General features: G+C 38.9%; 1 protein-coding gene across 7 annotated transcripts in view; it reads left to right on the forward strand.

Moving 5' to 3' along the window:
* The window catches only part of RNF38 (ring finger protein 38), a 104,091-nt gene that overhangs the window by 68,465 nt on the left and 12,408 nt on the right, over window positions 1-23,218 (forward strand). For 6 of the 7 annotated variants that reach the window (XM_048290530.1, XM_048290529.1, XM_048290533.1 and 3 more), the window contains 5 exons: window positions 7,993-8,186; window positions 13,189-13,402; window positions 15,921-16,088; window positions 20,084-20,254; window positions 21,892-22,053. In XM_048290530.1, coding sequence (XP_048146487.1) covers window positions 7,993-8,186; window positions 13,189-13,402; window positions 15,921-16,088; window positions 20,084-20,254; window positions 21,892-22,053 — 909 coding nt within the window. Of the gene's footprint in view, window positions 1-1,396; window positions 3,937-7,992; window positions 8,187-13,188; window positions 13,403-15,920; window positions 16,089-20,083; window positions 20,255-21,891; window positions 22,054-23,218 lie in introns of those variants that run through there. The other variant, XM_048290534.1, reaches the window with a different exon arrangement.

Consider the following 23,218-nt stretch of genomic DNA (forward strand, 5'->3'; position numbering starts at 1 on the left):
GTCACCTGCTTTTTTTGAAACAGTTCTATGCTATTGCTGTGCGATTTGCTATTGCATGCCTCAGGTCTTTACAAATAAACTTTGCATGGAGGATTCATTGTCATTTCTGGTTGCTGAAGAACAAACTGGCTTTTGTGCCCATGGTCAGTAAATAATGAATTAATCCTGTTAGTCATGAGTGAATTATGGATGGCCAGAAAGATTACTGAGGGATGTTCTTGGTACAGTTGTTAGCTATAGTAACAGTGTAATTGATATATACCATCAGAGCTTTGAAAGACAAAAAAAAGAGATGAACTTGCATATTTTTACCATGTCTGGTAATGTTGCTCTTATTTTACAAATCGTGTTCCTTTTACTAAATACTGTGGAAAGTTCTACTGTTCCATTGTGAGAAGGGCTCTTTAATCACATAAATTACTAAGAAACCTTATATATATATAAAGCTGCTGCAGCAAATTTTGTGCCAGCAACCTGACATGGCTGTTGAACATTGGTTTCCATTTTAAGATGGAGTGGCTAGCTTTCTTACCATATAATCATATTTCAAAAGCAAGTTAAAGGAAACACTGTAGGCTTCATTTCAGAATGATGTGCCTTGCTAAGCACTCTTCTGTCTGAAGTACAAAATACTTTCTTTATAAATCCACAGAGATGTCATGAGGAGGGCGTTTTTAACTGCTTTTTAATTGTTGTTTTGCTTTTTTTTGAGATTTTGTTGTGGCTATAGGAAACAGTTTACTAACTGCTTAGTGGTTTTTGATCTCTGTTTGTAGAATTTTTATCCCAAGTACTAGTTACAGATTCATTTTCTTAATTCCTGACAGTGTGAGAATTAAGAAAAAAAATTAAGAAAAAGTTCTGAAGCACTGAAAGAAATGGTCTTCCTTTTTGAATACTCAGATGTATCACATGTTCAGTTGGGAACTATAGACACTCACAGGGATACTTTGTGTCTCAATGGTATGTCTTGAAGTACCCCAAAGTACTATTTGAGTTGCACTTCTTTCTCAGTAAAAAGGCTCAAAAAGCCTTGTGTTTAGCATTGCATGAAAATCAATTGCAGAATCACATTGGCTCATTTTGTCCTTCCTTTCATTCTCTACTTTTTTTTAAACAGTTTGGAGCTTTGTGAAGGTCTCTGCATTTCTTTGTGAATTTTTTATTAGAACAAATTCTGATTTTCCTTAGTGTTCCTTCATCAGGAAGTTGTCTGGTATGCACCCAGACAGCCACATTTCCAAGTTATGTCCTGGTCACAACTCTGAAATCAAAGCTTGGCTAGAAAGAAATGGCTCTGAATATTATTGGTAATGAGGTTTTTAGGTAAAATTTAAATGGTTCTTCAAAAACAAAAAATGAAGCATTTTTTGTGTTCTAGGATTTATGTGTAGTGCCTGGAGGATGCAGGGTGTGGACATCAATATCAAAATTTTTATTTTCTCACCATGTACCCATTTACCTTTACTTTATCACTTTGTTATACCAAGATTATGTGTATCAAGTTTGCAGTTATTACCAGAGAAACCACTGTATCTGTTCCAGGTGTTCTCTTATTCATGAAAAAATGTATAACAATTATGTGAATGGTGGTGAGTTGAAGCAAAGGCTCTGAATCCTGCTTACCCTGCAGAAGTTGAACAAGCAGTGTTATATGCTCTATTTGGAATGGCACACAGTTGGCAGGATGAGGAATATCACTATGTTGGCCAATGTAGCTAAGCCAGCAAAATTCTTTGGGCAAATCCAATTATACTAGCAAAAAATTCTTATTTCTGATGTTTATTTTGTCAGCTGAAGTTCCTCTAAAGAGCTTTTGCCAATGAAAGATGTGTGTCATTGCAGTATGATTCTGCTGGCAAATCTTTATACATGGACAAGTTCTTTGTCCTGCAGCTCTGAGTCCAACTGGATAAGCCTTGTTTATTTTGTCTTGAAAAAAGCACATCAATTAGGCTTGGAAGTAGTCCACTTGTTCATAAAATCTGTTACTTTATTGCCACTTGTGGCACAGGGCTTTTACTTTACTGCTCATAGTTGCTTCTTAAAGTAGCTCCTTCCTGGTTTTATTTAAAGCTAGAACGTTAAGAATATATTTAAAGGAAATGTCAAACTTCATGGTTCCCAAGAGCTTTTCATCTGTCAGCTTACAAGTTAATATGATTCCACTTTTTTCATCCTGTTGTTTTTTTCCCCACTTACACAGAATGCAGGTGTGGATCCTTCAGGAGTAAGTCAGGACAATGAGCATGTGAAAGCTTTGGCTCTCGTGAAAGCTGAGAGTTACCACCGTGGGAGTCCTGAGACACCAGTGCTAATCAAATGGGGACCTGATTGGGAGTGAAGCTCAGGGGAGAGCACCGCAGGGAAGGGTGATAAAACCTATGCTTATTAACATGCGGTGTTTATGTAGTGTCCTGGTTTGTGCATTGGGGAACTGGCAGATGTAGTGCAGGTGCTGTCTGGATTCCAAGATCTGCAGCTGGCCTCTGTCATGTGTACTGATGCTAAAGTTTTTGCAGGTTAGGGTGTGTGAACTATGCTGGCTTATCATGGCAACGAGATAGAATGTCCTTTGGACTTCATGTGTCTGGATGGGAGAGACAAACTTTCCTGGTTTACCATAACAAATTCTTCTCATCCCCTACACCAACCCTTTGCATTTCCATTAAATATTCTTGTTTAGGGCACAAGGTGTAGTGCTGTTGTTTATTCCCATATTCTTGTTACTTTTTACTGTTTTCAGAAGTAGTCTTCATCTCAGTCTTCCTGGATTGTAGTATCTAACAGAGTCCTTACAATTGTGTGGCGTATTGTTAGTGGAAGAGTTCTGTGATCTGTAAGGGAACATGGAAGGAGAGAGCATCAGCTCATGTAAGTTGTGTCTGGTCAAGGAACTTTTCAGTACCATAAGAGGATAATAAGAAAAGGAGAAATAAATAGGAACATTCTGAGGCACAAATCTGTTGAACCAAAACATAAGGGAGACAGATAAAAGGACCAAACCTGATCAGTCACTAACTGAAGAGGGTAAGTAGAATGTGGGAATGTTTATTTCAGTGAGATTATTTGATCATAGACCTCATGAAATGGTATTATAAGGGAAAGGAGGAAGCCATAAACAAGATGTAGAGAGAGACACAAACCTGCCAAGCAAACTTAATGGAGATAAAGACAAGAAACAAAACCTGGTCTGTCACACTAACTGATGAGCTGTCAGAAAAGTGCATACAAACAAGGATTCTGTGACTGATAAGGATGCAGACCTGAGGGTCCAGGTTGTTGGGGCAGGTCAGTGAGACTGTGCTAGCTAAGGAAGTGATAGGCAAGGGAAGGGAGTTGGGAAAGGAACAAAACAGGGCCAGACAGAAAAAGGGCCAATATAGGTAAACTGTGGCCAGTCTTTACACTTGTCTGGCTGAGCCCTGTGCCTGATCCCTGCAGTCTGTCCTGTTTTATTAGATCTTTTCTTAACTACTTCTCAATGTAATTTCACTTTCTATACCATGTGTGTGCAGCGGCTAAGTGAGTCCAGCTTGAGTAGAAACTAGGCCAGCAACTGGCGTCTCACTGGAGGTGTTGGCACCAACCAGGTTTGCAGTGACAGCAGTTGAAGGGAGTGAGGCTCTTGGTGGCAGGAGCTGGGGGGGCTGTAGCTGTCTGTATCTATAGTGCTAGCTACAGGGGACTTGTGTGAGCTTATAAACTGTACCTTGTAATGCCACACCTAAGTTAAACTTCTGCCTCTGCTGCTTTCAGTGGGAGAGATGCAAAAAGGCAGTAATGCTCATGAAGCCATCTGGGCTGCAATGGCTCCATCTAGTCACATAAGTCATTTCCCTTGTCTTGGTTTTAGGGTTGTGGGGCACAGCTCTTACAGAGCTTACTAGACCTAGGTCAAGGTCTTGGATTATGAATAAGCCACTGCATTTGAATGTAAGTGTCTGTTCAGCCCAAGAATTTACTGTTACTGTAGGTACAATCAGACTAATAGAAATGTTGAAATGTAATTCAAATTACAGTTGTCAGAATTCTTGGAGCAGATAGGATATGCAGAGTACTCAGTTTACTAGCCGATTAGATGCTTATAGTTAAATTTGAAAATGCTTATAAATGTTGATGCTTACCAGTGTATATCATGAGGAAAAATAGTTTCCTTTTCAGTATGCACTCATGAAGAGGAAACATGCAGCTGCAGATTTCTAGTCGGCCTGGTAGGGTTTGATAGCATATACCCATCAGATTGTCCTTGTGTAAAGCCTTCTATAGGAAAGGGCTGTGCTTGAGAATACTCCTGAAGTATTAGTTTACTTTTCAAATACAGGTCTTTTGCAAGCTACAGAATAGATGTAGTTTATTCTCTGAATTTGAGATGGACAGTATGGAGAAGGTGCTTGTGCTTCCCAGGACCATTAAGTAGGAATATACAGGGAGTTGGAAAGTGATTTTCAGATATTTGCAGGAATTACTTTGGTAATAGTACCCTTCTGTGATGGTTGATAATCAGTGTGTGGCTGCAGTATTTATAATTTTACTGGAAAAGGACAGTGAAAAAGATACACCTCAAAGGGTGTTGTCTTGGTGAGAATACGTAGTTTTTCCCAAATAAAATGGAAAAGCTTTTAGATAAAACATTACTGCAAGAAATGTATACAGAAATAGAACAAACACTGTTTTACAAGCAGCCATATTCTTTATTCACTTTTGTTACCATTACATTTGTGAGAGTTTATAGGGTACAGAGATGAGAATGAGACAAAACTGTACTGGGTATGTCAGTGAAATGCTGACTTTTAGGGATGAGACTGTGGGTTTTAGTGGTCTGACATATACTGCTCCTTTTACTATTAAAAACCTGATGACTTTGTCCTGATACTGCTTCCTTTAAATATGATGTAATCTGTGTTCCTGCTCATCGTGCTCTTCTTGTTAAGTGTATATTTAAAGAAGGGCAGTGAGTTTATCTTGTTAGTTAAAAGCTAGATAGAGTGTTCTTGATAACTGTCATCCAGTCTCTTCTTGTTGCCTGTTGGACATGAGAAAAATACTAGCATATGGCTGGATAAAGTATCAGTAGTCCCAGAAAATATTTTGAATACTAACAAGAAACAACTAGAGTGATTTGGGATTTGGAGAGCTCCTGTCATTGTGGAAAGTATTGTATTCCACAATAATAGAGTAGAATGAAAAAACATACTGTCAATATATAGTTACTCCACATGCTGATTGAAAATAACATAAAAACAAAATTATACAGGATTTACGTCTGTTATTAGTTCCTTGTACTTTCCTGCATGCTGGTATTACCTTGATACAGTGTTCACATGAGAATTGGTTTCTTAATAAATGCTGAGACAAAACACCAAGTCTTCAATGAATTCAGGTTTGTGTTGGGGTTTTTTGTAATATCTGTTTGCAAATAAGTTGGACTTAGCTTTAGGTCATTTCTGTACTTTCAGTACAGAAAAAGACACTATTACATTTTAAGTCTCTGTACATGTAGTTCCAAGAAATTATTTTAGTTTTATTTTCTTGCTGATGGGAAACAATTTTGACTAAAATTACTGTTGCTTACTGCAGAGGGCAGTTAGCAGTTACAGAATTTGAAATATCTGTGAGAGCTAGTAATCTGGAGTGATGATGAAGGCAAACCACTTAGCAGTTTGCATCTCCACTGTCTTTGAAATGGTGCACTCCTGAAGCAAAAGGAAAATAGTAATAATACTACTGCTAATAATAAAAGAACTGTTTTTCCAAAGTAGACTGCTTTCTACAGAGCAGAGTATGTTAGTGTTAATGCTTGGGAAAGGTGTCACATTTAAATTAGGGCAGTAGCAGTGGGAGATCCCCACCCAGGTATGTGTAGACCGTATTAGGACAGGAGTGGTTTATTTGATTAGTTCAAGGTTTTGTTTTCTGATAGCTTCACTAAATCCAGTTTTTTCCTTCCTCCATTTGACATTTTCTTTTGCACTCACAAAATCCCAGCATACCAATTTACCAGCATTTTTATTACCTGTCTTTTTCTGGGAATAGGCTTAGTCATCATGGTGCAAAAAATTGGGCCACAAATCATCCTTCTCTTACTCTTGTAGCATAGTTCCTTTAAGATTTGTCCTTTGTTAGTGTTCTCTGAAGTCTAATAAAATATGTGTTTTCACAGAAGCTGTGCTCTCAAGGTGCTTATTGGCTAGCTCTTCCAGTTTGGTTTTTTTTTTTTGTGTTGAGCTTCTGAGGGCAAGCAGCCTTCTGGAAAAGTCACCCTTTGCCTGGACATCTACTGTCATGAACTGCCAGGTGCAGACCTGCCTTTTCACCTATTTTTCTCTAAAACATTAAAGTGCAGTTGGTTAAGGAGTTCAGAAGAGATTGAACAACAAACAGATGCATCATCAAGCTGGTTCCCTAGGGAAGCTGATTGCTTTAGATAAGATACAGTAGGGGAAAACTACAATCTGTGTTAAAGTATTTGAAAGCAAGAGACTGAAAAGCTCTAAAATTTTGTTTAAAATGGCCACAAGTCAAAGAGAGGAAAAATACCTTTTTTCTCTTGAACGTCTGGACAAAATTTCTAGTTCTTAAAAAGAGTGTCCTTGCACTGGAAAGAATGCTGGAATATAAACTTATATGGTGGTGGAAACCTACCAAGAAGCATCTTAATAGAGTTCAGAAAACAAAATGCCCCTGTAAAGCTAGGAGCCAGGAGAGGTCCACAGTCCAGTCTAGAACTAAGTCTGAAATGAGACCTCTTAACAATCTAGGGGGAGGAGGCAGTTCTGGAACCCAGAGGCATTGCAGACAAGTTGTTTTCTCTGCTTCAGCTATCTGCAATTACATGCAAATGTAATGGAAATAGTGCTGTGGTGGACTGAAACAGAAGTGTTCGAGTGAGTGGACAAGCTGGAGAGCAGCTAAATACTATAAGTTTGCTTGCACAAGCAACTCTGTCAGAGAAGTTCACATGATGTTTGGACTCAAGGATGGTTCCATGTGTTTCTAGTTTTTGTTTGTTCAGCTGGTGATCTCTGAAGTATGACATGTACTTTTCTATACTTTCAGTTGCCATGCCTGTTAACAGCATGATGTGTTTTAATTTTGGCAGAATAGTGGGGTGGAGGGGAGGGATGTCTATTGCATTTGCTGATGGCTTCATAGGCATTGGTGGGAACTTCTGAGAAGAATGACAGCTTTATGGAATTGTTCAATAGCATGGACACACAGTGAAGAGGAAAAGGAGTTGTGCTTATAACCAACTGGGAAAACATTCCTTGGAGGTGAATGACCTTCACATCACTAGCACTGGAAACTTCAGGCACTATGTAGGAATTCCACACCTGTGGAATTTTAATGAAGTACACAGACTTAACCAGAGATTGATGATTTGTTTTTTTCAGGTTATGTGTATGAATGGCTATTATTACACAAATAACTAGATGGATGAAGCATCTCTGCTGAGATAGCAGAATTAAAATAGGCTACAGTACAGAGCAAATGTCTGACTAGCTAAGTACAGACCTGATAGGAAAAGGATGCAATGCAGAGAGCAAGCTCTGTGTGGCAGCTGCTTACTGACCTTACAGATTCCATTGCTGTGCATATGTGTAAATGTTTGTACATATTTCCATGCTTCTGTAGCCTGTAAGTGCTGAGGCAGGAGGAATGTAAAATAGGTGATGCCTTATTTTCTTCATGTTACTCTTTTCTGATAGAGTTTTGATTTTGTGTGGATGTTGGAGTTTTTATATTTTAGTGCTGCTAAAGTATAATTTAGTAGTAATTCTTCCAGGGGTTAGGGAACCATCAAAAATCTGTGTTTATAAACACAATATAAAGGTGAATACTTTCAGGTGATAAATTTCATGGTGTTTAAGTCTTCAATAAATCACTCCTAATGCTAGCTGTGAAGCAATAACTGAAGTATGGCTTGTAATTCACTCATCTGGAGGTGGGTTTTGTTTTTGTTTTGTTTTGATTTTCTCTGCACTGGCATAGAGCGAAGACAGTCCTAGTCCCAAGCGACAACGCCTTTCCCATTCAGTCTTTGACTACACAGCAGCATCACCAGCCCCATCACCACCAATGCGACCATGGGAGATGACATCAAATAGGCAGCCTCCTTTGGCTCGACCCAACCAACACCACTTCTCAGGGGAACGATGCAACACACCTGCACGAAACAGGAGGAGGTAAGCAAGCTGTGTAGCTTGGGAAACAAGTTCTTATTCTTTCTGATTTTACCTCAAGGAAGGTGTATTTTGGGCAGCACTGACTAGATTAAATGTGGTAAACATGTTAACATTTCCTGGGCTGTAAGATACTGCATTTGTGACTAAAAAGTTACTGGAAGTAATTCAGGCTTGTGCATCATCATGTAATTTATGTGAATAGTCCACTTGAGGAAAAGAGTGCTCAAAATGTTTTTTATTATGAATCTAATTCTCTATTACTCTGCACTGAGGCAAAAAGCATGTAGAAAAGTGCAATGAAAAATCTTTCTCATCTGGGTACTTTTAAAGGTGTTAAAGAGTTGCTCATGTAATACCATCGTTTTCATTAAAGTCACAGTTATATTTGTACTTAAAACCAATCAAAATAAAGATGAAAGATACTAGCTGGGGAGATGAAGAGGTTAGCATAGTGTCAAATGTTTGCTGAGGGGGGTGATTCACGTGTAACAGGATATAGATTTTCATGTTGGTTTTACCTTGTGGCTCATTAACTTCTCAAAGCAGAGCTTTCAGAATAAGTTCCAGTGGTCATGGAAGAGAGATTGGAACTGGTGCCTGGACAGATAACAGTCTAGCAAAGCATAAAACCACAAACTTTTTTGCTATTCCAGTTAAACAAATTATCCAAAACAGAAGCTTTCATTTCCTCACATTCTGCCTCAAAAATACTGAGTCATCTTATGCAAGTTAAAACACACTGTCTCTGTTTGCTTCTAAGAAATGTTTTGGCTTGGTTTGTACTAAAAAAAAAAGTGAATATGCTTTTTAATGAATACAAAATTTAGGCTTAAGATATATTTAACTATTTTTCTTCAGATTGCACAAATCAGATTCGTCAACAATGATCAGCCAGTAATTTTGAAGCAAGGAATTTTAGAGCCTACTAGTTTGGTATCTTTGCTTCAGCTTCATGAATTTGAAAGCTTTCTGTCAGTGGCATGCAAAATATGCAGCTCTCAATGCAGCTTGTCAGACTTGGGAAAGAGATTGAATTGTGAACTTAAAAGGGTTGTTGTGAAGACAGAAGATCAGACCTTTTATATAGTTTGGTACAAGGATGCTCTGTTAGGGGCATTTGGTCCACAACATTATCTTGACATCAAATGTCTTGAACTGAGATGCCTAGAATATTTGCATTTGGTCATGTTTGTTTGGTGTTCAGTCAGCTTACACAAATTTCTTCGCAGTGTTCATTAACATCTGCAGAGTTAAGCACTGTGCTTAACAAGATAAATGCTAGATAGCAGAATCTCAACAGTTTGGATATACTGTGGGATGGAGGATAAGAACAGAAATGTGTAAGGGGTGAATGTGCATGGGACAAGTGTCTTGACATTCAGATGCAGTCAAGTGTCACTGAGGTAGTAGTCTGTGGCTTTTGCAGGTAAGCCATTTGCAAACAGCAAGACACCTCATTGCAAAGCCATCTTCAGTCTGACAGGAGCTGTTAGGTTGGCTGCAGCATTGTGGACACAAATTGTTACTCTTTCTAGGGCCAGCTCGCCTGCTCCTGGGTAGTAACACAAGTTTTTGCTCTAATCAGAGACATTTGAATGTGTCAGTACTTTGTTTCCCTGCACTTGAGCCAGGGCATTTTTTAGCTTGGGTGCAGTGTTGCATTTGAGCTATCTTTAGGTCAGTTGCAGAATAGCATTGGACCCAGTTTCTTCTTCAGGAACCAGGATTTTTAGGGAGAACACCACATATGTGTTTCTTGTTTTGCAGGAGTCTTTTCGAGTCTTAAGAATGCTCTGGAGTCATATCAGAACTAATAGCCATTCTTATGGAACAAAAGTTTGATTTCTTAAGATCATTATGAGTACATCTGTTATTAATGCTTTAGGTGAGGTTATGCACATGCTTTTGAAGCAAATTTCCTGTTTTGCCTGCTTTGTTTTCTCTTCTCATTGCAGAGTGGTTTCAAGAGTTCACCGGGTTTTCAGGTTAAAATAAGATGAAAGGTGCACTCCAGCTGCAAATGGTCATTGAGCTTAAGGAAACAGGCTAGGGCAAGTGCAGACAAAACCTATGAAGTGTGTCTAGTGTGGACATCACTGCCCCAATGTCATCAGCATTAACTCTTCCGTCCTGCCAGTTGGCTCCTATTGGTCAGGACAGATTGTTTTGGGTTTTTTTATTACCTAGATTTTTTTAACTACCTGGCTTACTATTTAGACCTTACGTCTTGGTATCAGTGATTTTGTATTGTGCCTAACATAACAGTGCCCTAATTTTTTGTGGGTTTTTTATTCTGACTCATTGTAAGCAAATACATACTGCATTAAGAAAGATAGCCTTCTGGTGTAAATTTGCGGAAAGATTATTTTTGTCTAGATACTTATGTGTAGTACAGATAAATTATGAATGTAAAAGCATGATGTATGCCCATATGAAACAGAGAAGGCCATTCCAATTTATCAGTCATTGTGAAATGGGAGGATCTGTTGCATTGCTGGGCCTTATCTTTCATCTGTGCTTCCTTTCCTCCTTGTCTTGAATGTAATTCTGAGCTAAAAGGATTCAAGAATGTCTTACTGCAAAGAAATCACCCTTGTTAGAAATACTAAGATCTGCACATACTAACTCTGCAGTTATGGATACCTTTTGATGACTGTTCTTACCTGAGGGTAGGAATTCCTGCAATTTTTTCACCACTTTATCCTGTCTCTTTGTTTTAACCTGGCATTTACCATGTTTATAATGTGCATGTATTAACAGAGGATTTTTTTGGTGGCTGTTTTTTAAAGACTTTAAGCACAAGTTCATTACTGATGTTTAATAATAGTTTAGACCCATGACTTGACAATTATTCTGAAGTAATTTCCAATAATTCAGAAGCTAATAAAGCTATGTATCTTGATGCTCTGAATTTTGCTGACTGAAAGTATAGTGTAATTTATAATTCTGCACAGGAAATAATACAGCTTTGCTTTTTACCAGAGAATGATACTTCTTTTTTCATTTAAAAAGTCATTCCAGAAACTTTGCCAGCTTTTATTGGCATTTTCATAATTCTGGGTTCATAGAAAAGTAAAGCCAGGTTCATAGAAAAGTAAAGCCAAGTAAAACCAAGACAGAGGCAAGACTAGTTTTATGAGAACTACCTTGTCTGAGAAGCCACCTTGTCTAAGTGCTGGTGGCAGTCAAGAGAATTTCTGTTCTTCTGAAGCACTGGTGCTTTCGTAACTTTCCTCTATTTTTGGAGCTTTTCCAAAGAAAAATCCTCACACAGACATTTTTATATTAAAATATTCAGACCATTTCTATTTCATAGCAGGAAATAGCAAATTTAAAACAACCTGAGCACTCCAAACAGGAGAACATCTTCTGCATTACTAGTTCCATGGTTAGAAATTATATGCCAATTTTACCTAAGGAGAATGTCACAGTTGTATCATATTAGTAATATAGCAATAGAGGATGCAGCAAAAACTTAATGAAAGAAAACTGGATTTAAGAAAAGTACATTCGTAAGAATGTAAATTTAGGTTCTTGATGCTTAGAAGAAAACTCAGCTTGTATGTTCTGCTGTGGTAGTTTATAAAAATAACGGTGGCTATGCATTTTTTAGTTTGTTTGGGTTTTTCTTTGCTGTGTTACAGCCTGGCCTTATGCCTTCTATCTGACCTGTTGAGAATTAGCATTTGTTTCAGTTCCAGAGGCAATAAGGTCATAAAATCTCTGTGAAGTAGGGTTGAAAAATAGTGGCTTGAGACATTGTATCATACACTCACAGTAGCATGTGGATAGCTGGTAAAGTGGTCTCACTTCCCCAGAGTATGTCTGTTTCATGCAGCACGAAAATTGGACTCAACCAGAGAAAGACCTGGGATTTGCCAGCAGGTTTCAGGTTTATTTGATTTTTATTCAGTAATAGCAGAAGTTCTGTTCCATGCACTGTTGGAGAGGACATGTTCCAATAATGATCACAGATCCTTTTTGTCTGTTCTCTGCAGTTTGGGTCCTTTAGCCCGTTTCATAAATGGGAAACCATTTCACCCCATGTAGCTTTAATTTGCTGTTGCTTCTGGGACCTGTAACTTGTGTGTGTTGTGGAGATTGGAAGGCATGTGCTGGAAGTACTGCAAGATCATTTTGTGCTTGCAGTGCTTTCCCCTTCCAAATAAATGAGAAGTGACTTGTTCAAAATTTCTTATAGTGAGTTTATCACCTCTTTGTGCATCATTTTCTGAGTGCTGAACCTGAGCCACTGGTCTCTGATTTATGTAAGTTTCAGCGCAAGGTATTTGCAGCTCTGCCCAGAACATACACACATTTATATAAGAATATATAATCAAATCTTACACACCTGTAGATCACTTGCTCAAAAGAGGTATGTGCTTTGGTCTAAATCTATCTATCTACAGAAGTTCTCCACTCCAAGAAAGAAAAAATACTGCAATCATGATTTCCTGGGATCTTCTGGAGAGAGTTTTAGAAAGCACTCAGTTATGTAGTGAACATGTGAGAGCTGAAAAATTAATTTGTTTCTTCAAAGAAGTCTGCTGTTTTTTCTGCTGTCACTAAGCAAGCAATCATTCTGTGGCATGGTTGAAACAAAGACCCTGGGGAAATCTGTGATCATTTAATGAAGGATTTTTACCTAGATAGAATAAAGGCATGGAAATACTATGAAGATTGCTGTCTTGACTTTTGAGCACAACTGCGGCAATCCAAGTGTCATATTTTTTAACAAGGTAATATTTACATAGGAGTTCTTCTCTTGGTTTCCCTAACAGCATTAAGCTATGCAATGTTAAGCGTTTCCATACTGAAAAAACTATCATTTTTAAGGATTCCAGCAGTTCCGTCAGTAAAAGTTTTATTCCAATCTAATAAGCTTGTTCTAGTAAAATTTTCCAGTTTAAAATTTTCTTGGTATTTTATTGTCTGAGGTTTTAGTTATTAAGAAGGATTTGTGTCGCTTATATAACCTCTAATTTTTTTGATGCATTTCCAGTCCTCCTGTTCGACGTCAGAGAACAAGGAGAGATCGTTTGTCTAGACATAATTCTATTAGCCAGGATGAAAACTATCACCATCTCTCCTATGGACAGCAGCAAGCAATAGAAGAGCCTCGAGCCTTTCGCCCACCGAATGTATCTCCTCGTATGTTGCACCCAGCCGCTCACCCACCACAGCAGAATGCAGTGATGGTTGACATTCATGATCAGGTAAAATTTTTAGAGTACAAACAGAAGGCTGTTCAAGATGTGTCCTTTGAAATCAGTTATTTTGCTTTCGTAATTAGTTTCCTGTGATGAGGATGTGAGATGGTACTTGCTAATTATGTGTTCGATTTCACGTGAAATACCTCACCTTAGCTTAGGAGTCATTAAATTGTTAAAGTGTATTATTTAGAAGTAGAATTCACAATGCCTGTTGTTGGTTGGCTACATAACAGCAGAACTCACAGCAGTTTTGTTGCATAACTAAATTAACCATTCAAGCCTAGTCAATTCCTCCTTAAATTTTATGAAAAAGTTACATACATAGTTGGTCCAGAAAATAAAGAATTCCTCTCTGTGACAGTACTTTGTATAGAATTCTGTAATGAGGACCTGTAAAAGAAGTTCTGGGCCCTTCACTACAGAAAGGACATTGTGGTGATGGAGCATGTCCTTGGAAGAGCAATGGAGCTCTTGAAGGGGCTGGAGCACAAATCATATGAGGAGTGGCTGAGGGAGCTGGGTGGGTTTAGCCTGGAAAAAAGGAGGCTCTGGGAGGACCTTAGCAATCTCTAAAACTACCTGAAAGGAGGTTGTAACCAGATGAGGGTTGGTCTCCCACGTGGCAAGTGACAGGACAAGAAGAAATTGTGCCAAATTGCACAGGGATAGTTTAGATCGGATATTAGGAAAAATTACTGAAAGGATTGTCAAATGTTGGAACTGGCTGGAAGTGGTGAAGTCACCATGCCTGGAGGTTTTTAAAAGACACATAGGTGTGGCAATTACAGACATGATTTAGGAGTGGCAGTGCTGGGTTAGTGGTTAGACTTGATGAACTTAGGGGTCTTTTCCAGCCTAAATGATTCTGTGATCCTGTTGAGGTAACCTTTGTTGTTGTCTGCTAAATTAACAGGCTGCAGCACAAGTACACTAGTTGCTACATAGCCATGACTAGACCTGGCTGTGTGGATGTCCAGATCTGAAGCTGCATGTGCTCAGAATGCAGCTCTAACATCCCTGCTTAAAAGGTGGTTTGCATTCTGTGCAGTTGCATAGCACTGATGTGTCATATGATGTGTGCAGAGCAGTTCTCAGCAGGGAAGTATTTGCTTTTGGGACCAAGTGCAAGGATGGAAGCCAATGCCATTCTAGCCATCTCACAAACTTTTATTTTTAACAGTTCTTCTGCTGCAGATCAGATAATGCTCTTGCTTTATGTTGTAAGCTTACATCATGACAAGTCTGGCTGAACAGTTTTCCATCCCACTGCCACACACCATCTATGCTCAGATGTCAGTATTTCCAGACTAAATGGGGTCTTCCATGGTGCTACTTTACAGTTCAGGGGCATGAATATTTTGAGAAGTCATTTTTTACTATTATTATGACCAATAAACATTCCAGGATCATGCACAGCATTGCACTTACACCCAACTTTTGGTGCAGAGCCAGAACTGGTTCAAGTTCAGTGTCTCTCCTGAGAGTGGTTTCTGTCATTGATACACAGGTTGAGATTTTAACCTCTGTTCAGTGATCTGTGTTCTGTTTGTCTGGCTGTACACTACCGGTTCGATAGTTTAGCTCTCTTTACTCATTCTCACCTTCCTGAGGAGCTGTTCTTCCATTTTAAACAAGCAGGTTCTATTTTGGCTGGTCATTAAGGAAGAGAGAGATTTGAAATAATTACTTTCAATTAATCTGTGCTGCCTGACTCTTAAGTCTTTTCAGTTTTATTAGTGTTAAAAGATTGTTTAGTGTTAAAAAATCCAACAGAACAAAACCAACAACAAAATTTCAAACATGCAGAACAACCCGTGTGGTTTGTTGGTTGAGAATATCTTTGAATCTTAGTTTGATGATTAAATTTTAGGGATTGCCACTAGTTAGAGAATTGGGTTACATGGTTTCCTAGTATGAATCTGGATAGTTAGGGTCTACTGCCTCTTAGTCATGTTAACTTTTCCTTTTCAGCTTCCTGGTTAGCTGTTCTGTTACTTAGGTTAGGAATTTAGCTTAAATGTTGTCCTGAAAGTGAATCAAGAGAGCAGTCTCTTTGGAAGAAAGAAAATCTTTAAAATTGTTTTGTTGTTTAAAGATACAAGTCTCTTGAATTAATACTGAATCAGTCCCTTCAGAAATAAAAAAAATAACTTGAACTGCTTGTAGACTAGCTTTTATGTGGGAGTTACTACCTTCTTATTTCATAAAATTAACCTGGGGGAAAAAAGGGAGGGTGGGCAGGTCTGACATACTTCTGAGTGACTAAGGTGCCACTGAAATTTTAACATTTTAAACTGAGAGATCCCTCTTGCCCAGAAACTTCCAATCAATAAATAACGTTCCATTGATAAAAACATTTTAATGAACAGAAATTACAACCATGTGCCTTCTTTTACACTTTCTTTGTGAATATATTATTTTTCTGAAATGTAAGTAAAAGCTTTTAATCGTACTGTGCTGTGTTAGTGTTAAGACACTGCAGTAAGTTATTAAATACTTTTTTTTCCCCCTTTTGCTGCAGATCCATCAGGGCACAGTTCCTGTTTCATACACAGTGACAACTGTGGCTCCACATGGGATACCACTTTGCACAGGCCAGCACATTCCAGCCTGCAGCACGCAGCAGGTCCCAGGGTGCTCAGTGGTTTTCAGTGGCCAGCACCTTCCAGTTTGCAGTGTGCCTCCCCCAGTAAGTGGGTCTCTGTAACTACAGCTGCTTCAATCTTTTTCTAGTATAAATCTATAATGTCATGCACAGTACTTTATACAGCGTCTGGTGAACATTTTTGATGTTGGTGTAATGCTGGTCTCTGCCAGCAGTGTGTGACTTTGCTTTCCCTGTGGTGCATTCTGTGACATGAATAAGCCTGTGTGGTGCTGAAACAAAACCCTCGATATGACCCATCTATTTCTTTAAGCTGCTTATTGAAGAGTAAAGGTAATTTGTGTTTATCATGTCCAAGTGCCGTTTATCCCCATGAGAGGCAACAAGGTCTGCAGCATACTGCTGGCTAGTCTGGAGTATTTGTGAGAATCAGTTCCCCTTACCTGCCAAGTTGGTGAAAATCTGTTACATAAACTGCTGTGTATCCCTGAGGCAACATGAGAGACAGCCTTTTTCTTCTGTTTAGTGGTGGTGTTAGTGTAGCAAAGCAATCTCAGAATGAGTACCCAGAGACTGGAACAATACTTACACAGTAAATTCAGCAAGGCAAGAAAGCAACATGTCCTAAGAAACAACAACAAAGAAAAATCTGAAACTATATTGGGCCTTAGGGAAATCCATCCAATGGATACTAACAATCTTACCCTCTGCTTTGAATAGGTATATTATCTGTGCAATTCATAAAATGTTTTCTAATTCAATGATGCAGTTGTCCTTTTAATACATATAGGACTAAAGCTCTAGTTTTTATTTTGAATGTACAACAGCTAATAAGTGTGTTGAGAGAATAGATGCAGTACAAGTGGATATAAACAGTTACGTTTCTGTAGCATCAGCAAGCAGACTTTATGCTTTCTTCTGTTAGAGCATAAAATTGAGGAACAGTTTTAAGTTAAGAGGGGACTCTGGGCATCGTCTGGTGGTCACCTGCTGCAGTACCAATTTCCAAGTACGGAGATTTCACAACGCCTCTGAACTTCTGCTCCAGTGTTTGACTGTTCCTGTAATGAAGAATTTCCTCTGTATGTCTGCTTGAGTTTTCTTTGCTGCATCTTGGTCCCATTGGTGCTTGTGCTTTTTCACTTTGCTTCTTGAGGAGGATTTGGATTCTTCCTGTCCACTCTTGAGAAGTAGTTAGACACAGTGGTAAGGTATTTGCTTAGTTTTCTCTTTTAAAGCAGAACAAGTCTAGTTCTGACACTTCTTCTATGCAGTTTCCTCCAAGCTCCTGGTCATCATGTTGTCACTGTCTTTGTTTTGCACTGGGACGCCCAAAACTGGGCCTAGGACTTGAGATTAGTGTCACAAGTTCTGAATGGAGGGGCAGAATCACTTCACTGGTTTCACGAGTTGCGTTCTTAGCAACGCAACCCAGCATGCCATAAGCCTTTTTGACTGTGGGTATTGTGTACATGTCCACCACAACCCCAATATTTTTTCTGCAAATCTGACTGCAACCAATTAGTCTCAGAGTGTCCTGCTCCACCGAGTTACTCTCTTCCAGTGCCAGACTTCACATTTGCCTTTGAACTTTACATAGTTTCTGTCAGCCAATTTCTCCAGCGTATAAAAATTCATCTCAAAGGTAGCCTGTGCCCTCCAGCATGTCACCTGCTCACCAGCTTAATCTGTGGACTTCCCAGTATCCTTTTGTTATTTTCATAATATTTGTCTCTCTCACTGCATGTGTAGCTATGAAGTAAACAAATGCCATTTAGTAAATACCTTCATCAGTTTTAAAAGTTCTTCCAAGGACAGGATGGCATCCAGAGGGACATGGACAAGCTTGAGAAGTACGCCTGTGTGAAATCTCATGTGGTTTAACAAGACTGAACACAAAGTGCTACACCTGGGTCACATCAACACAGGCTGGGTTGAACAGATGGAGAGCAGCCCTGTGAGAAGGCCCTGAGGGTGCTGGGGGATGCGAGGCTGGACATGACCCAGCCATGGGCACTCACAGCCCAGAGAGCCAAACGTGCCCTGGGCTGCATCCAAAGCAGCGTGGGCAGCAGGGGAGGGAGGGGATTCTGCCCCTCTCCTCTGCTCTGGTGAGACCCCACCTGGAACACTGCATCCAGCTCTGGGGTCCCAGCACAGGAAGGACAGGGACCTGTTGGAGTGAGTCCAGAGGAGGCCACCAAGGTAATCAGAGGGGTGGATCATCTCCTATACAAAGAGAGGCTAAGAGAATTGGGTTTGTTCAGCCTGGACAAGAGAAGGCTTTGAGGCACCCTAATTTCAGTACTTGAAGGCAGCCTACAAGAAGGGCAAAGAGAGGCCTTTTACAAGTGCATGTAGTGACAGAACAAGGTGGGGAATGGCCTTAAACTAAAAAAGAGTAGGTTTAGATTAGATACTAGGAAAAAAATTCTTTACTATGAGGGTGGTGGGGCACTGGAATGAGTTGCCCAGAAAAGTCATGGATGCCCCATCCGCGAAAGTGTTCAAGGCAAGATTGGATGAAGCTCTGAGCAACCTGGTCTAGTGAAAGTTGTCCCTGCCCAAGGCAGGGGGTTTGGAACAAAATGATCTTTAAGGTGCCTTCTAACCCATTCTGTCATTCTGTGATATGTCCAAACAGAAAAACTCTTTTAAAAGCTTGCATGAATAAACAGGTAATTTTTATTTCTTTCTGCTTGAAAGCTAGGTGGCCTCATTTGCTCTAACTTAAAAAAGTGACATGGGCATAGCACAAATCAAACATTCCAAATATATATAGGAACTAGGGTACTCTTTACCGCATAAAATCCTATTTTGATGTTTCCCAAAGAATCTCATGTATTGAAGAGGACTGTGAGATGTTCTAGCTGCAAAATTATCTTCAGCTATTTCAGAGGACAGTTTTCAACTTAATAAAATACAATAAAAATATGTTATAACCATAGAAACACTTGCCTACAGTATTTGTTTTTTAGAAAAATGATGCAGTAACTGAGGGAAAAGAATAGTCAGCATTTAAGGAAAAATAGTAGTCAAATCAAATTAATCTACTACTGTTTTGGTGCATTTGAAGATTTATGTTTAGTCATGGTCACAGCAAATTGAGATGATAGTTCCGCCTCCACTACTGAAATCTAATTTTAAGTTGGTTCCTTTTACCATTTTGTGCTCTTATAGTCAATATGCAAATGTATGCTGTGTGACATGACTAATAAGAAAAAAAAAGTGAGATATAAAACTGGGTGGGTAGTGTTTCTTTTCAAGATTTGATAATGAATATCTTAATTAAATGCTGTTTTAATTGTTAAAAGTGTAAAAGACACACCTGACATTCTCATAATGGATCAAAGCGTAACAAAACAGAGATTGCAGGTTCCTTGCTCTGCCATATAGAAAGGTGGAAGTAAAACTGAACAGTGCTATCAAGCACATTCCAGTTCCCCTGCAGTGCCTTCATCATTTTATTGTTCAAACTTTAGTACCCAAAGTTGCTTTTATGTCAGGATTTTAAACAAGGAGAGAAAAAGAACTATTTCTCATAGTATCTGTCACTAGGGAGCTGCTTTTAGAGCATAGGACTCACCCAAAAGTGCAAAACCGAGCAGACTGTAGGAATTATTCATAGTACATGAGGCAGCAGAAGTCTTTAGGTACAGTCTAACAGCTGAGAGTCCCTCAGCTGCATCTAGAGCTTGAAGTGATTGCAAGACGATTGCTCTGGCATATTATTTTGATGGTGATATGTGGGAAAAATAAAATGAACTAGGATAAATGTATCTTCTCATCACTTAGGAGCCTGTCTAATCCTGGAGTATCGAAAATCCAAACTCCTGCTGACCTCATGAGCACCTAGCAGATGCCACACCATGCTACTTCTTAGAGCCTGTTCTGTACTCATCACTGTTCCTTGGGTATTTGAAGGAGTTTTTATTTATGTGTATTTTGGAGGCTTTTTCAACAAGGCAAAAGAACTGTTCTCTTATAAGGATACCTTTCCATAATAAATACATAGAATATGGAACATTGTATAGGGAATATTTGTGCTACAAAAATATATTGTTTTCATTTTGTTTCAGATGCTTCAGGCATGCTCAGTCCAGCACCTACCTGTACCATATGCAGCATTTCCACCCCTCATTTCTAGTGACCCATTCCTTTTGCATCCTCCTCATATCTCTACACACCACCCTCCTCACTTACCTCCTCCAGGACAATTTGTTCCTTTCCAAGCACAGCAGTCACGGTCGGTAAGTAATGCTTCTTACCCCACTCTCAGTAGACCTGGTGGGCTGGATGGGTACACAGTACTGATACCTGATTGAGGAAACAAGGATTTTCTTCCAAGCTGTAACCACTTGGTTGATGAAAAAGATGAAAAAATACTTCTGAAGTTCAGTGTTTTGCTTCAGATTTCATCATTGTCTGTGCTGTTTTTCCATACACTTTTACTTCTCTCAGAAAGATGGGTATTTTCTTCACCATCAGGTATTTTTTCCCAGGAAGCAGAATAGAATCCAGAGGAGGTTGTGTAAGCATAGTAAGCATGACAGAGAAAAGCTCAGCAGAGAAAGAAGTACTGAATGTTACTTTAATTACATGCTTCTTTTGTATTACTTCTTGATTAATTTTTAAATGACCAGTCCTTTTCCTGGAGCTTTTTTTCACACTTACAAAAGTTACTGATCTTGTCTGCTTAAGCAGATTTGGCTTAGTGATAGGGACTATGCAAACATGGGAAAATGTGACCCTGTTTTGGATTTAGGGGGAAACCAGGTTTACAGTTTTGGCCTACCACACTTTCTGTGTGGTTATCTGAGTACTGGACCATTTGTTTGCCCCACTAAGTAGAAGATGCAGATATTTCAGTAATGCAGAAATAGGATATAGCTTTATTGTTGCAAACACTGCTGAGACTCCTTCATGCTGTGTCTCAGGTGTGGATAGGGTTGTAATCACTTCATTACAGTCATGGGAAAACAGTTTCCATCATCATAACTAAGTGGTTTTCTGTGGTAGTAATCTTTATAAGACTTCCCTGTACAAAATGTGTGCACTCAGGTTTTAGCTTGAGTTGCTTACTTAGGTTTTTACCCACGCTTGTCTGTCAACTTTCAGCTCTGGCAAAAAGCTTGCATTGTAGTGGTTTAAGAATATCTTGTTTGTTCTGCATAACAGGAAAACAGAATATTCCTTTGGTTCCACAAGGTGGCTTTCTTAGCTGAATTTCTTGAAATGGTGGAATTCAGTGTCAGTAACAGAAAGATGTATTTATGAAACAGGGAGAATTTCTGGTTGTTTCTTGGGCACTTTTGGACCTGACTGATGTAATAGATTTGACTAGCTACAAAACTAATCTGGAATCTCATGCTTCTGCAACCTCTGGACTGCTTGTTAGGACTACTTGCATGACCCTCCTAGGAAAACCTCTGCTTGATTACTGGACATCATTATCAGTTTCATCTACTGGAACCACCATGTTTCCTCTCCCGATTTTCAGTTTTTCTGGCACAATTTCAGTTCTTGTCTATGGTGGTTTATTTTTTTCTCTCGCATAGTTATACAGTGAGAGGAGCCTGGCAAGAAGGAGAGCAAATATTTTTCCTGAAAAATGCAAGATACAGGAAATTACAGCCACTCCTATATTTGCTAGATCTCATAAATTCCTGGTCTATAAGCATGGCTAGCTGGAAAAGGTGAATTTATATCAAATGTGTAGTGTTGTCTTTGCTTTTTTGGGTAGTGTTAATGACCTAGGAATTGTTCACAGAGTTACTACAAAATTGATCACAGCAGCACAGAATATACAAGTGGGACTGCAGTTCTTTATTGGGGAAAAATTTCATGTCTATTACTGCAACAAAGGCTATCTCTGGTTTTTTTTTAGCCGCTTCAAAGGATAGAAAATGACGTAGAATTGCTTGGAGAACACCTTCCTGTAGGAGGTTTTACATACCCTCCCTCAGCCCATCCACCAACGTTGCCTCCCTCAGCTCCTCTTCAATTCTTAGCCCATGATCCATTACACCAGGAGATGTCATTTGGGGTAGTAAGTATTGTTTTCTATGCTACGTTCTCTTTCATGCTGCATTAACATTCTTGATCTTTATTCTAGTAGTACATTTTGTTGAAAAGTCACACTTTTGCAATCATATTCCGTTATTGGAATAGCTGCATACTGTGGTATTTTCTTTTAAGCTTGTGTTAATCAAGTTAAGGATAATTTAATGACACCAGCAAATTATTTCCAGTAACGTTATCTGCGGAGTGCAGCAGCATTTACTTAGAAAACTTTCCATGTTGTCACACAGTCCAGGATTTCTATTGCAGGGAGTAATTAGTAATTAGTAATTAGTGCAGTTTAGAAAAACTGCTGTCACTTTTGTTAATTCTTCATCTTATGTTGAGTTTCCACAGCTCAGGAAAGCCAGAATGCTTTAAAAACCGTTCTTCTCTTGAAGCAGTTGTAGAGTGCTTCCATAATTTAGACCACAACATACCATACTATACTATACATACTATAAAGATAGCCATGTTACAAACCTTGATTTAAGTCAGCTTTCAGGTGATCTACAGGCGGTTCAGCTGCAGCAGTACAAAATAAAATTAAAAGTGGTGCAGGATAGTCTGTGTTGAACTTTGTTGAATTGTGTGTTTCTGTGGTGTGTCCAGTGGTGCTACTTATAGGATCTTTGTCTTGTACTTGAATCTGCAATTATATTAGTCCTGAAATGGGTCAGGGGTTTGTTGTTGTTGCTGTTCTTGTTGTTTTGTGTGGGTCACTTTTTAAAAACAAACAAACAAAAAACCTCTCCTGCCTGTGTGATGCTAGGAGAAATAGCTAGATCTCAAGTATGGGTGCTGATATTATTTATTGTTTGACATGTGTATCAAGTTGTCAGTGTTTTAGAGGCATATTATTTAAATTTTAAATAAGAATTAAATTTTAGACCCTGCAGCTGCAGAATATACAGATATCTGTCTTTAATTAATCTCCTTGAAATCACAGAACCTGATCAAATGCTTGCTGCAGTTTTTATAAAGGTTCAAGTAAGTGTTCACCATTTTAAAAAGTGGTCAACTTATGGTTAATTTAAAGATGCACAGATTTTCAATGAAGTTTTCAGTCACTATGAGACACTCTGGAGACCAGGACACTTGAAAGCTTCTGTATGCTTCGATGCATTAGTCAAATTATACATGTTTTGCTGGGA

The sequence above is a fragment of the Corvus hawaiiensis genome, chromosome Z, assembly GCF_020740725.1.
Source record: "Corvus hawaiiensis isolate bCorHaw1 chromosome Z, bCorHaw1.pri.cur, whole genome shotgun sequence".
Taxonomy (NCBI): Eukaryota; Metazoa; Chordata; class Aves; order Passeriformes; family Corvidae; genus Corvus; species Corvus hawaiiensis.